The sequence below is a fragment of the Camelus ferus genome, chromosome 5 (genome assembly GCF_009834535.1).
Source record: "Camelus ferus isolate YT-003-E chromosome 5, BCGSAC_Cfer_1.0, whole genome shotgun sequence".
Taxonomy (NCBI): Eukaryota; Metazoa; Chordata; class Mammalia; order Artiodactyla; family Camelidae; genus Camelus; species Camelus ferus.
This window is the reverse complement of record NC_045700.1, coordinates 80,526,643-80,541,911: the sequence shown is the minus strand read 5'-3', so window position 1 is coordinate 80,541,911 and position 15,269 is coordinate 80,526,643. Positions and strand designations below refer to the sequence as shown.

Below are 15,269 nucleotides of genomic sequence, written 5' to 3'. Positions count from 1 at the left end.
ATAAGGGAAGATAGGGCCCCAGAGAGAGAGAGAGAATAGGTGAGGGGGTGGGGAGGCAGGTGTCCGCCAGGTCCCTGGGAGCCAGGAGCCCAGTGACAGCCTGACAGCCAGAGCCCATGTGTCCCACCCTTGGCTCCCCGGCAAATGCCCAGGGATGGGATGCATTTCTGCCCAGGACCCAGGCCTTCAGCAGCAGGTGAACAGCACCTGGAGCCTACCAACTCAGAGGAGCTGGCTCCACGGTCCTCCCTTCTCCCCTAGAGGAATGGCTCCCGGGGTGGGGGACCATTGGACCCAGGGATGCAGGGCCAGGGGTTCAGACTTAGGGCTCCTCCAGGACAGATGGGACTCTGCTGTCCCTAGAGGTCACTCGCTCAGAGAGGGCACAGTGCTTTTCTTGTCCCTTCACTTCAGAGGCGCTGCCTCCACCTGGAGTTTTTATGAGCTGCCATAAACCGGTGCCTTTGGACCCTGCTCTGCGCTCTCTCCCAAGCCAAGGCTTCCACCACTGAACCCTGATCCTAGGGGGTTTCTCATTCAGGACCAGAAAGGAGCGCAGCCCTCTTAGGTGTGGGTCTCATCCAGAAGTCGGCTTTGCCCACAAACTCAGCACCCTGGGCAGCTGCCCCTCAACCTTCACCTCTGCAGAAATTCTCCTGTCACTTCTGAACTGTGGTCCTTAGGTAGATGAGATGAAGGGTGCTGGGTGAGGCTAGCCGCTTCTCCTTCCCAAGAGTTCTAGAGAAAAAAATGTACATATGTGTGCATACGTATGCATGTATGTGCAGATGCTTTATGAGTGAGCTTGAGCACAGTCTGGTAGGAGGAGTAAAAACACTGCAGGTGCTATTTGGTTTTTTTAAAAAAACATGCTTTTTGTGAATAAAAAGTATATGTTTGTTCAATTATACAGGCAGGCAAAAAGGAAAGAAAAAACTCATCTGTAATTCCACCATGGAGATAAATCTGAGTAATTTATCCTGAAGTATTTCTTTCAAGTTATTGTTCAGTACATATGCTGTGTGTTCTGTATGTGTATAGTACCTACCTACCTATCATCTATCTATCCACATACATATACTTTTGGGGGGGAGGTAATTAGGTTTATTCATTTATTTTTTAATGGAGGTACTGGGGATTGAACCCAGGACCTCGTGCATGCATGCACTCTACCATACCATACTGAGCTATACCCTCCCCCAACATATATATCGTTTCTACTGTGACATGTTGTATGCTATTTTGCAACTTCATTTTTTGTTATTTTTTTGTCTTTTGGGGGGGGAGTGGTAATTAGGTTTTATTTGTTTGTTTATTTATTTTAATGGAAGTACTGGGGGTTGAACCCTGTACCTCATGCATGCTAAGCACGCACTCTACCACTGAGCTATTACACTCATGGTAATCCATTAGATAGATAGCATAGTTTATGTAACCAATAGCTCATTATTGGACTTTCAACTTACATCCGATTATTTGATGCTATAAAGAATGTTGTGGTAAGTATTCCTACTGCTAAATCTTTGCCACTGGATTGCATTCATTTTTATTTCTTTAGGATAAACTTCTAAAAGTCAGATTGCTGGATCAAAGATGTGAATAGGCAAATTGCCTTCCAGAAAAGTCGCATTAATTTATAATCCCGCCTACAGTACAGGAGTCTGCCTCTTTCTCCACACTCTCCCTAGCACTGGAATGCAGCTTTTAAAAAAATTTCTGTCAGTTTGAATGTTCAAAAGAAAATTGTCATTGTGTTGGTTTATATTTCTTTGATTACCAGTGAGACAGACCATTTTAAAATAAACTTATGGGATATGTCTTCCTTTGTGAATTTTTAATTAATTTGTTGGGGTTGTTTATTTAATGTATCAAGGTTGGTAGACTGCCCATCATTTACGGTGCACTTTTCTTCAGCTTGCTGCTTGCCTTTTAACTTAGCCTCAGGATTTTAGGGGAGAACATGTTTTTAAAGTTTATTTCCAATTTCTTTATTATGATAAATGTCAAACATATAAAAAAGTATAAATAATAGTACAGTAGTATACTAATAAACATCTATGGACTCAAGAATTAGCATTTGCCATATATACCTATTTGGAAGTTAGTTGCAGATCATGACACTTCAGCTGAAAATAATTTGTCACATAGCTCCTAAGTATAAGAACAGTCTCCTTCATAACTGTAATACGATTTTCACACCTGACAGTGTTAACAATTATTTCTGGTATCACCTTCTATCCAGGCCAAGGTCAAATTTCTTCAGTTGTCCCCAGGAGGGAGGATTGTTAACGGCTGGCTTCATTGATTCTTGATCAAATCAAGATAATGCATTTTCTTTGATTGTTATGTCTTCAGTATCTTTTAAATCTAGAATAGTCCTCCAAATTTTTTCTATGATGTTGACTTACCTGAGTCAAGGGCAGTGTCTTGTAGACTATATTTAGAAAACTGACTGTTTTTACTTTAAGCTGATTTTTATTCTAAAAAATTAATAAATGTACCTGGTAAAATAATTCAATATATAAACAGATATATAATGTGTCCCTGCCATCTTAGATGAATCCCACGCAGTCCCCCAGCCCTGCTCCCCACAATTAGCCACAATTCCCATTTCTTGTGTACCCTACTGGAGCATACAAAAGTACATATTGTGTTTATTTTTAGTGGGAATTCTCCTTAGTGGGAATATACTACCACTATTGTTATGAATCTTGCTTTGCTTCATTGACTGGTTTTTTTTTTGGAGATCATTCTATATCTGCTTGGATATTTCCACCTCATTGTTTTTCATCACTGCATAGTATTCCCTGGTATAAATACAGCAACATTTATTTAACCAGTCCCTTATGGATGGACACTGAGGTTACTTCAGTGCTTTGCTAGTACCAACAAGTTAATACCCATGTGCATACAAGGTTATATGCATATACATTTTATCTACCACATAAATTCCTAAAACTGCAACTGCAGGGGTTGGGGATAGCTCAAGCGGTAGAGTGCATGCTTAGCATGCATGAGGTCCTGGGTTCAAATTTAAAAATACTTTCGATAGATGTTGTCAAATCATTCTCGGAAGAGGTTGCACCAGTTTACACTCCTGCCAGCGGCACTGTATCAGGTGTTCTGTGTGTGTAACAAGCAAAGAGTGAACATCTGCCCACACCAGGCTCAGAGACCTGGGCACAGCTGACATCTCCAAAGCCAGAAGTTAGGTCCCCTTCCTTCCTTCCTTCCTCCACCCCTGCTCTGGGAGCCAACCAGCCACAGCTTCCCGTCCAGTTTATCTCCTATGTCACTTCCATTGCTTTAACCTTCTCTCTTCACTCTGCCTCTGCCCCAGTTCAGATCTTCATCCGCTGTCTTAGGGACCATGGTTACAGCCTCTTCATAGGGAGGGTCTTATGTCCCCATACCCCTGATTTGGCTTTCAGTGTGCGGTTGCCAGGTTTGAGTACGCTCCTCCTGCTCAGCGTCCCCTAGTGTCACTCAGTGGCACCCACTCCCTTCCTCTGGCTACAGATCTGCCTTATCTCGCTCCAGCTTTCTGCAGCGTCATTTCCCATCCTTCCCCACTCCCGCACAATTCCCAGACTGTCACTTCCCACACTCCCTACAGTGGTCCCCAGAGGCTCTGGCTTCCTTTCCTGGTGTACCTCCTCACACAGACCACTTTCACCTGAACCTCGCCTCCTTCTCAAACTCCTCTGAGCTTCACTCCTACAGGAAGCATTTCTAATCTCTGCCATGGCAGTCCCTCGGGAGTAGGGGGGTTAGGTGTCTTCTTCCCTCCTCCACCTCCAACCCCGTGTTATCTTTTGCATTGCATTTGCAGCATTTCAGGTTTTAGATAGTCTGCTCAAGTGTCTTTCTCCACACTAGAGTGTGAGTTCCTTGAGAGCAGAAGCCTGGCCTAGTCACTGCGTGTCCCTAGGTCCTGGCACCGTGCCTAGCACACAGTAAGCACTGATACATGTGGTTGCATTGAACTCTGTGGGTGAAGTGGGTTTGTGTGGGTAGGGGACGCTGGCTACAGTCTCACTCAAAGTTGGGAGCCCTGGTGACTCCCTGGTGTGTCTGGGCCTCTGGGATGCAAATCTGCGGGGACTAGTATTTGCATGGAGAGCAGGAAATCCAGCAGGACCCTTAGGAGGGCGAGGGCAGAGGCTGGGAGGGCTGGGTATTTACCCTGCCAAAGGCTCTCGGCTTCAGCTCAGACTGGAACTGGAACTGACAGCATCCAGCGAGGTACTGCGGGTTCTCCTCCCAGGCGGATGCTTCCCCGCACTCTTCTACCAGGGAAAAGTAGTGGGGAGGGGGAGGGGGGGTAGAATCACACACACTGCAGATCCACTCAGAGTCTTGGGGGGCAGATCAGCATCGGGGACACCAGGAGGCAGCCTTGAGGCTGGATTCATAAGGTACAGGGATGAGGGGATGGGAGGGATAGGGGACGTGGAGCTGGGGTGACAGGGATCAGTCTTTAGGAGGGGCAGATCTCCCTTCTCCGCGGTGTGTTTATTAGGGGGAGCCAGAAGCTGCTCACCGCAGGAGGGGTGAAGGAAGCTGGCCCTCATCTTTCCCTCCCCCGGGGGTGGAGGAGGGGGAAAAGTGTGTGCGCCCAGGGTGCGGGCTGGGGAGGCCCGGTTCTGGGGAGCCCAGGCGACTGAGAGGACAGAGAGGCCTCTAGCGGCCACCGTGGGAAGCAGGGGAGGGAGGTCGGGCCAGGAGGGCACTTCCTGCCAGGGCCTGGGGCTGCCCAGTTTTGCAAAGGAAGTGCTGCCAGGGTCGGCGGGGCGGGGGCAGGAAGTGGACCGGAGGCTCGTGCAAGGGCGCGGCCGGCGGACAGTGAGAGGCCGCTGTCTGGGCGGGCGGGGGTAGGCGGTGCAGAGGTGAACTAGACCGAGGCCGCGTCCCCACCCATCCTCCCCGGAACCCCTGAAGCCTCAGCTTGCTGGCCGGCCCAGACACAAAGCAGCCCGCGACGCCTTGGCGGTCCGGGACAGCCTTGTCCAAAGTTCTTCCGTTAAGAGCTGAACTTGACTTCCCCCTCACTCGCCCCGCTCCGCACCTCCACCCTCCGGGGCCTCCCGAGCGCCCCAGCCTCTCCGGGGCGGAGACCACGCCCCTCCCGTCTCCAAATACCTTCCAGGGGCCTCTCCTAGGGACGCCTGGCTTTGAGCTAATATTACTGAGTCCTCCCTGTGCAGGGATTTAATCAATTCTGCAAAGAGAGCCTGTCTCCATTTTGCAGATCAGATAACTGAGGCTAAGAGCGGTAAAAGAATTTAAATAGTAAAGCCGGATGCACTCAGATCCATCCAAAGCTGTGCTGTTAAACTTGAACTTTCACAATTGAAGCCCCAGGGGAGTTAGGGCAGCCCCTCACTCCACAACGATCCCCGAATGGTTTGCTGAAGGAGGGTATGTGGTTTCATGGAACTCCTCGCACTTCAACACCACCCTCAAATAATCACAGAGTCAGGATAAAGGGGGGGGGTCTGGCTTTCTCTTTAGTTATCACACTGTGGGGCTCTCCGTAACAGAGAAGGCACTTAAATGGGAGGGTCACCCGATTCAGACCAACCTTGTCCTCCCTCACACCCTCAGCTCTCCTGGAGGAAGGGGCAATGGCATCTCTACTTGACATCCCCCTTGGCACTGGTACGTGGGTCCCCTTAACCTTTAGGCCCTGGGGAGAGCCCAAGGCCTTAACCTCCAGACTCTACATTTGGGGGAGGGGTTCCAGATAAAGGAGTCAGAGCTGGAAGGCAGATGTCCTGGGAGCTAACCCCCAGCCAGCAGGGGGCAAGGCAGAGGATTGCAGGGGTGGGTTGGCACAGGGGAGGGGGACAGCTTGGTCAGGCTTCCTGGAGACCCCCAAACCCCACAAGAAGGGTCCACCTCCTACAGATCCCCTAAAGGCACCGGTGAAGTATGGGGTGGGTCAGAGAGGCACCAGTCAGGTGGTGTAGAGACTCCCACACACCTATGCTGGAGGGCCTCGCATAGCACTGGGCACAGAGAAGGTGCTCAAGAAATGTTTTTTTAAATGAATGAATGAACGGAGCAAAGAGGGTGTGAGGGACAGAGGACAGGGCCTGGGGCCCCTTGGCCCAGCCTGTTTCATTCAGAAAATAGAAGTTTAAAAAATGTAAAAATCCTTTCCCTCCCTCCCCACAATTAATGGGCCCAGGAAAGAGGTGTGGGAGGGGTGTCTCTACCACAACCCTTCCCTCTCCCCTTCCCCTAAAAATCTATATACACATATACATATTTATATGGCACCGCAAAGGGATCCTGCCTCTGCCCCCATGCTGGGAGCTGGGGGCCGAACCCCAGGGCCTCGGGACAGTCAAAGTGGACGTGAGCGGTTGGAGCTCAGGTGATGTGGGAAGCAGCCTTCAGGTACTGACAAGCCCAGAGAAGCTTGATGCTGGGGCCCTACTCCCTTCATAAGTAGTAACAGATCTTCTCCCTTCTTGCCCTCCTAGGCAGATTGGTGGGGGGCTGTATCAGTCCCAAGAAAGGAGGTGAAGAGACTGGGTCCTCCCCCACCAGCCTAGATTGCAGCAACCTGAAGGTTGTTCCAAGCAGTAGCTGACCCGGATTGTGGCCCTGGGAAAACCAGGCAGGGAAGAGGGCACTATGCAAGGCACTTGGTGTCCACTGTTCCCAGGCTGGGGGGCTAAGGCGTGGGGCAGCAAGACCCCTGCCCCTCCCCCAGGCAGAACCGTAAGGGGCCAAGGGGCCCAATTTGGCAGCAGAGAAACATGGCGGTGCAGAGAGAAAGAGAGAGAGAAAGGGGGAGCAGCACGCAGGGCCCCACAGGTCCCCCAGGAAGGAGGAGGTCGTAAGGCACTGACACAGGGACCCAGGGGCTTATTGCCCTCGGTGCAGCCTGCTGCCCCGCTTCACAGCCTGGCCAGGCTGGTGGGGGGACCCCCACTTCCCTATGGCGCTGAGTTTTCTTAAGGAAGAGTCCATGTGTGAGGGGTGCGGGTATGGTCAGGGGCAGGTCCTGGCCCCATGGCGCCTCACTAGCTGCCGGGCCGAGGCTGCCTGAGCACTGAGTACACGTCATCCACGCGGCTGAGCTGCTCGAAGAAAGGCAGGAGGTCGTGGAGCTCCGTGTCACTCATGTTGTCAAACCACGAGGCCACGGGTACCTGGACAGATGGGTGTAAAGGTCGTTAGGAGGGTAGGCAGCCTTGGGCACAGAATGACCAGACCAGCCCTGAGCACCCACTTCTTGGTAGATCACCTCCTGGAAGCCCTTTACCCACAGTTTTCAAACATTTTGACAGCAGTAAGTTGCAGTTACACAAATGACAGAACAAAAGTTTTACGGAACAAGACTTAACCTTACTGTGTGCAAAGCACTCGAACTTTTCTATTCTATTTCATTAAAAAAAAAAAACCCAACTAGGATCCAGTAAATTATTTCAGTGATCCACTGTCAGCTCACAACTGGCAGGATGAAAAATGGAAACTGCCCAGTGCCCAGTAGGGACCCGCGCCCATGGCAGGCGCCCTATAGATGCAGGCAGAACAGGCTGAGTGATTAATAAGGGACAAGAGGCAGCGGTGGGTGGATAAGGTGAGTGGGAAGCAGGCCACTGAGGAGAGGAAAGGAGGAGAGAAGGGAGGGCACTAGACCCCAGACACTGCCTGGGCAGCTCGGGAGTGGGACCCCTATCCCCATCCTGCCCGACACTCACGGCGTTATCTGGATGGAAGACGTAGGAGGCGGGTGAGTTGTCTAGGATGAGCACCCGCCGAAGGTCTCGGCCCAGCCGGCTCAGGTCTTTCACGTAGTTCCCCCGGTGGAAGACGCATGACTCACGAAACAGCCGCGCCCGGAAGGCCCCCCACTTGTCCAGCAGGTCAGCTACTGGGTCTGCGTACTAAGGGGCAGGAGGTGGGTCATCTGGGGCCGCGGGTGACCCAGAGGTCACTGCCCAGAGGTCGCACACTGGAGGCAGACAGGAAGCAGAGTTGCCCCAGGAGTCCTTCAGAGGGTGGGGGCGCTCACCTTGGCAAGGCTGGCGGTGAACAGCACGCATTCAAAGAGCTCTCCCATCCGCTGCAGGAATTCATCGACGTGGGGCCGCTTCAGCACATAGACCTGGGGGATGGGCCAGTGAGGGGACTGGTGGCCCACAGACTGGGGTGGGGTGGGGTGGGGAGGGGTGAGAGGGCTGGGGGCTGGGAGGGAGCGGGAAGAGGAGGCAGAGGAGCACAGGAGGGAGGCTGGTCCCAGGGCCTGTGGGCTCCACTTGGCCAGCCACCCCAACCACCCATAGGGAAAACACCCACCCTCCCAGAAGAGGATCGAATGAACCTCTGACTCCTGGTTTCCCTACCTCAGAGGGAATCACTAATTCCCAGTCCCTTCCTCCACCATGGCCTCAGCCAGATGTAGGGGCCTGGAGACAGCCCCCTCACCCCAAGGCTGCAGGGCACCGGCCCCCGAGCCAAGTAATGGAGAACAGGCTGGACAGCACACAACCTATCCTGAATTACTTGAACTGGGTCCCGGGCAGGGTGGGGCGAGGGGGTGCCGAGGAGGAACCCCACTCCCTGCAGGCCTTGGAGTCAGGCCAAGTCCCTGAGGGTCTGTGTGACCTTGGGCAAGTCTCACACCCTCTCTGGGTTTCTGACATGCCACATCTATCAGAGTCTAATCTGGGGCTCTCAGGATTGGTGGGAGGAGCCTGGGGTCTGGAAGGTAGATGCCAAGCCTGTCACCTCCCCCCATACCTGACCCCTCACCTGGTGAACCACCCCATCAATCTCCACAGGGATGATGAAGTCGGCATTGTTCACTGGCTGTGGGAGGAAAAGAGCTGCTGGAGCTGGGGGCAGGCCCGCAGAGACCGCCCTCCCAGGCCAGGGCAGGCTCCCTCAGAGACCCGGGGCTGAGGGCTGCTGGGCAGGGCCCACCTTGAAGGAGCTGTGCACCAGGGTCTCATCCAGGTCGATGACCACGCAGATCTTGTCCGAGTCCTGGGCCTTGGCCTCGGGGAGCAGGTACTGGACTGGGGTCTGCTGTGGGGATGGGTGGGGCTGGCTGCGGGCACCTCTCTCAAGTCCCAGTCATTTCTCCTCCAGAGGTCCTCCCTCCCCCAGCCCTCTACCTGGTGAGCCACAGGGACAGTGGGGAGAGACCACCCCTTCCCAGCCTTGCCCCTGCCAATTCTAGAGGCTGGGGCAGGCCGCTTGGCTCTCTGGGCCTCACTTCCCCACCTGGGAAACCAAGGAAGAGAACAGCTTCTGCCTTTGAAGGGGGAATCCAGAATTCCCTTTGCTGAGGGGCCCCCTTTGAACAGCAGTGTTGCAGCAGGCAGGCTGGAAGGGCATGGGGGGGAGGTGGAGGGCTTGGTGGTAGTGGGTGGGGGGCTCCACCGTTCTTCCAGGGCCTGAGAGTGGGTCATGAAGAGTCCCTTCCCTTAAACTCCCTGAGGGCTTAGCCCAGGTGCTCCTGTAGTCCCCACCTGGCCACCACGCACCTTGGGGACGGCACCGTTCTCCTCCACGAGCAGGGGAGCCCCACTGTGGGTAGGCAGGGCCTCCCCATCTTCCCGGCAGACACAGCAGAAAAGGGAGTGGAAGATGCCCCGGTTCCGGGGCTTCTGAGAAGCCGCTGACTTCTGGTCACCTGAAGCAGGGAGGCTAAGGTGGGGGTGTGCACGCTGATTGGCGTGCAGAGGTGTACAACGTGCCCAGGTGCGAACTCCTGGGCCGAGGGGGTCTGGCCGTGCCCTTCCATTGAGGGAGACACACTAGGGTGGCAAACTAACATCCTGGCTCCAGGCCATCCCTCAGCTCCCCACAAGTTCTTCTAGTGTGGGTACAAAGTTACCCAAGTTAGGGAGTGGGCTGGCTGAAGGCGGGGACTGAGGGTGCTTTCTCTACCTAAAAGACCCCATCACTGCTGGGAGACAAGCCCACTGGGGGCACCTGCTGACACCTATTGTACCTGAGCAGCCCCTGCTTAGTTGGGCCCCTGCCAAAGAGGGCTGGGGCCTGGGCCCACTCCTGCCTCCAACCTCTCTGCCTCCAGAGGTCCAAAGTCCTCTCTGAGGCTGGGCCCAGAGGTAGGGAGTTGGGGGCCTGCGGCCAGTGTCCCTCGGCCATCTGCTGGCCCCACTTCCTCAGCCCCTGCCCGGACTTCCAGTCTAGAGCCCAGCTGATTGACTAACCCATCCTCCAACTGCCCTTCCACCCGGCAGAGCGAGGCCCAGGCCAGAGGTGGGCAGACCTGGAGAGACTAGCCGCTGAAGTCGACACTGGGACAGGGAGGGTCAAACCCCCACCCCAGACCCGTAAGCCCAGAGCGGCCCGACCAAGGCGGGCGGCTTCCCGGGTCCATGCTTGTGTGCACAGGCCAGGCGACCACGGGCCCGCAGCCAGGGCGCCGAGTGCCCGGTCCGACGCACGGATCTTCCCGCGGGCGCGGTGTACACCCTTAGAGGGGTTGCCCATTTCGGTGCCTCTGAGAAGCTCCGCACCTCCAAGCGGGACGTGGAAGTTTGTGGGGAGTGTGGCTGTGTTGGCGGGAGATCTTTCCAACCCTCCCCAGCCCGCTGTCACCTCTGCACCCCCTCCCGCGACCCGACCAGACCGCGGCCCAGAGGGGGCGGAGTCTCAGTTGGTGGCCTGAAGGCGCCCTCTTCAACCCCCCCAACTCCCAGCCCTATTGGCGCCAATGGGGGCGGGGAGGGGGGCGACTCTTGGGCAACGCGCACAGCCTATCCAGGAGACCCAGAGCGCGCCCCCGTCTACACCTGCCTCAGTTTCCCCACCTTCAGCAGACAGGAGCGCCCAAAAGGCGCCAGGCCCCGCCCCGCGTCTCTGAGACTCTGGGAGTTCAAACTCTCACCCCGCTCCCCTCCGGTTGAAAGCTTCGGGCCCCGCCGAGGCGGGAGCCCGGGGTGGCGGCGGCGGCTACCCCGGGGAGGGTCCCGGCCCCCTCCTCTCTCCCACGGGGCCGCGGCTGCAGCCCACTCCGCTCGGCCCCTGTACCTTTGCCCCGTAGCGGGCTCCGCGCTTCCTCCTTGCTGATCTGAGTAATGACGGCCGAGCTGTCCATGGGGCCGGGCGCGCTCCGCTCCGGCCGGACTCTGGCCCGGGCGCCCGGCCTCCCCCCCGGCTCGGGCCGGAATCGGGGCGCGGGGGGGAGGGGAGGGGTGGGAGGGAGGGATCCCCGCGAGCTTTGGAGGGGAGGGGAGCCAGGTTCTAAGGGGGAGGGGGAGGGAGGGGGCGCGGAGGAAACTTTGTTACAACATGGAGTTTCCTCCCCGCGAGGCGGATGCAAACATGGAACCCGGGCGCTGTTTCAAGGCTCCCCCTTAAAAGGGCAACGGCTTCGGCGTGACCTGGACTCGGCCGGGGCTTTCATCACTTCGGGGGCCGGCGCGGCTCGGCTGGCTGGGAGGCGGGCCCGGCCGAGTTCCTGCCGCGCTCCAGGGGGCGTCGCCTCCCTTCCTGCTGCCTGCCCGCTGGACCAAGCCTCTGCGGCTGCGTGGCAGGACCAGCACCCAGCCCACGGAGCTCGCCGGCTGGAGGCCAGGGCCTACCCAACCCCACCCGCTCGGAGCGCCTACGCCCCGGAGTACGCGAGGGTGGCGCGGCTCCACCTCTGCACATTCCGAAGGTTGGGGACTAGCTGCTTCTCGGTTTTCTCATCTAGGAAATGGAGATAACATTATCTGGTCTGTAAAATGGATCCTCTCCCCGATGGTCACATGAACCATCCGCAGTGAGTGAAGTCGTGAGCATGCAAAGGTTCTTTGCTACCTCCAAACGGCTGTGCAGATCCACACAACTACGCTCTTAAATGAAGTGTGACTGTCACCGCCCACCTCTGTCTCGGACCCCTTCGCCTAAACCTGGAGCTGAGGGTTGCGAAAATTAAACTGCCTGCCCCGGGATGCCCCTTGCTGACCTCTCCCAACCGCCCCACCTGGCTCCCCATACGTCCACTTCCCTTGCCCATTCCAGCCACCTGGCTTTCCCGCCAGGGGACAGGGGCCTCCACAACTCAGGGCCTTCGTACATGCTGTTCCCCTGCCTGGAAAGCGCTTCCTCCCCCTTCGCATAGCCAAATCCCACCAACATGGAAGAAATAACACTCCAAGAAGCCTTTCTAGACCCCGTCCTCTAGCTCCCCAAGCCCGCTACCCTGTGACTATTCGGGAGGGAGGATGAGGTGGCGCGTGCCAATCTCTGCCGGTTCAGTGCCCGACCATGGGGACCACAACTGTTTGGAGGACCTTAAACACCGTTCCACCTGGGTATTTGTAGACACACCCGCGGGCCCGAAGCCAGCATTTCCACGCGGATTCTTCACGAGGGAAACTCTCGTGTTGTGCGCGGTAACGTCTGCAGGTGGGACTTTTTAATTTTTCCCTGTTATGAAATTCCTTCCATTTGTCGTTACTATTTTGTGCTCACTCTTAAAAAATATTAATAACGCCAAGCCTTGACAAACACGCCTCAGCATTTCCTTCCCCTGCAGGCCGCGGGGCGGGGCGGGGCGGGCGCGTCCTGTCCCGTCTGGCCGCTGGGTGCGAGCGCGGCGCACGTCCACCAGCCCCGGAGGAGGCGGGAGCCAGAGGGGGAGAGGTCCGGCGCCGAGAGCGGGGAGGAGATGGGGGGGGGGCGGTCTGTGAAACCCGCCCCCTCACCGCTGGACCCCACGACCCCCCTCCTGCTCTACGCCTCCTGCACGGCTGCCATCATTGCATCACAGTAATCGTCAACGTGTAGCGAGCGCTTAGTCTGGGTTCCGCTCCGCTGTGCCCCCTCATCTCATTTACTCCTCAGAAAGAGCTCTTCCTTAACCCATTTTACAGACAAGGAAACTGAGCTCCGGTAAATCAAACGAGTTGACCAACTCTCCAACAGGGGTAGAGGCGGGATTCCGGCTGCCAAGCGGAGCCCCTTTCCCTTCGGTCCGGCTCCGGGGTGGGGCCTCGGCTTTATCTCTGGATGCTCAGCGGGCGCTGACCCCAAAAGGAAATGTGCCACGGAGGACTGAGTGAACAACTGGCCTCGCCCCTAGCCTGAGCAACGCGGCTTGCCTTCCTCTCCTTCCGTTTCTCTCCCTGTGAAGGCTGGAACCTGGCGGGCTGTCCCCTTAAGGGTCAGAGGAGCTGACTCGGGGATAGGGCACTGGCGACCGCTGCCCACCTCCACTTGCCATTCCCTTCACGTCGCTCCCTTAACACACACACACATACACACGCATTCATCGTCCCCTCCGCGCCTTGACTAGTGCGCGCCTCCTCCCCTGGAGACCTTCCCTCCTCCATGCCACAGTGCACCTTCTGCCAGGATGGGGTGGATGCGGAATTAGTCAGGACAACTGTGCAGGACAACTATGGGAGTCTGTGGGACACAGTTGCTAATGGAAGCGTTCTGTAGGGTTGGGCGGGTTCTTTGGGTTTCCTCGGGAAGAGGGTGAGCCCACACCCTATTGTTGTTCCTCTACCCTCTCTACCACAGCAGCAGGGGGTCTCTGTACCTGCACAATTTACTTTTATCTGTTTCATCAGTTAGCACCCCAGGAGAAATAAAGTCATGTGGGCTGTGAATTGAGAAACATCAGGACTTGGCCAGGTTCTGTCTGGTAACCATGGGCAAGTGTCTTCTCTCCAGCACCTCATCTTCCCCATCTGGTTGGTCAAAGTCTAACCCAGGCAAGTGGGAAGGGGGGCTGCAGAGCTGAAAGGCAGAATGCCCTCCTCCCAGCTTCCAAGGCTCAGCATGGTGCACCTTCTGCCAGGGTGGTGTGGCTGCAGAGTCAATCAGGATGCCCGGTGCGGTGCAGGGTCTGGGGGTCTGTGGAGACGAAGTTGCTGGTGAAAGCTTTTGGGGAGAGTCAAGATGTCAGGCCACTCCCAGCCTGAGGGGTTGATGAAGCCTCTGGTTTGATCTGAGCCTGGGGAAAGCACTTTGAGTGGTCCCTTGCCGGGAAATAACTCACTGTAGCCTGAATTAAATCACGAACCCCTTACCCAGGCCCAGGGCAGCCTCTTTGGTCTCTTACCCTCTTCACGTTCCCTTCCCCCCAAGTTCTAAGTTCCAAGCTTGACCATGCATATGATCAGCCTGCCCATTATTCCTGCCCCCACCCCGCCCTGTTCCCCAGGATCTAAGAACTCCCAACAAGGTTGAATGTTTCTAGGTTTTGCACACACAGACCGGCCCCCAACCCCCAACTCCTGGCATGCTCATCTACCCCTTGACTGCTCACCCTCTTCCAATTTTTCAAAATTTTGTCCAGGAGTTACCTACTCTGGACCTTGCCCCTCACTCTTTGCAGGTCGTTCCCTTATCGCACTGTTTAGTGATTTTATTGTCCTTTACTTAGTTCTCCCACCCTTCCCACCCCCACAGGAGTGTGAGCTTCTAGAGAATAGACATCTTTAATTCAGGATTTTGTCGCCTTCTCCCACGTCTAGCACAGGGCGGGCACCCAACTAATGCCTACAGAATTGATCGAAGGGGTGGGCAGGGGGTACAGCTGGGGGCATCTCTGGGAGAGAGTTCTGGGAGATGCCTTTCTCTGCTACTTGGCCCCCATTCATCCCCTTTCAGTTCGCATGGACCCTCATCTTCTCTAGGGCCAGGCCCTGAGAAGGAGATTGGGCGGCCTTCTACCCGTTGCTCTACACCGTTGCTCGAGTGGGCCAGACCTGTCCCATCCCGTCCCTCCCTGAGGGCCCCACTCGCTTCGTTGCCCTTTTAAGAAAGAGGAAATTCTTCTCATAAACAAGCGCTTCAACCGGAGCGCGGAACCCAGCTCCGTGCCCTGCCGCATAACCGGGAAATCGCGGGTGCTTCTAAACACAGCGCCCACTCCAGGCTCAACCCAAGGGAAAGGGCTGGGGGCCAGTCCTCGCCGCCCGCCACAGCTCAGGGGCTGGGGTCCGAGGAAGAGGTTGGAGCAGAGACTTGGGGGAGCCTAGAAACAGCCCAGGGAGCGTCTATAAAGTGCAGTCCTTTCACGGAGCGAAGGGGCACCGGGCCGCTCCCAGCGGCGAAGGGGGTTCCCCGCCCACAGAGCTCACCGCCACCCACCCCCTTCCCGCCTGGGCGGATTCCGAGGCCCCAGGGCCCGAGGCCCGAGCGACAGCCTCCTCCTCTTTGGAGGCGGGGAGTACCGGCGCTCGGGACGGTCCCTGCCCCTAGGGGGAGCTGGAAATCAGCGTTTAGGGAGCGTTAACTTCGCGGCGTGGGAGTCCTGGCTGTCTGGTCCCCTG

General features: G+C 56.2%; 1 protein-coding gene across 6 annotated transcripts; it reads right to left on the bottom strand.

Moving 5' to 3' along the window:
* Positions 1–5,490: 5,490 nt before the first annotated feature.
* CTDSP1 (CTD small phosphatase 1) lies at positions 5,491–11,434 on the bottom strand. 6 transcript variants are annotated; one of them, XM_032480233.1, is made up of 7 exons: positions 11,026–11,434; positions 9,510–9,658; positions 8,944–9,048; positions 8,773–8,829; positions 8,033–8,164; positions 7,719–7,904; positions 5,491–7,166 (listed from the first exon to the last, which is right to left on the bottom strand). In XM_032480233.1, the coding sequence occupies exons 1-7, from the start codon at positions 11,090–11,092 to the stop codon at positions 7,038–7,040; spliced, it is 825 nt and encodes a 274-aa protein (XP_032336124.1). In that variant the 5' UTR covers positions 11,093–11,434; the 3' UTR covers positions 5,491–7,037. The 6 variants fall into 6 exon arrangements, with proteins under 6 accessions (XP_032336124.1, XP_032336125.1, XP_032336126.1 ...); XM_032480234.1 differs by having other exon boundaries at positions 8,944–9,045; positions 11,026–11,433; XM_032480235.1 differs by having other exon boundaries at positions 8,033–8,125; positions 11,026–11,413.
* Positions 11,435–15,269: the final 3,835 nt, after the last annotated feature.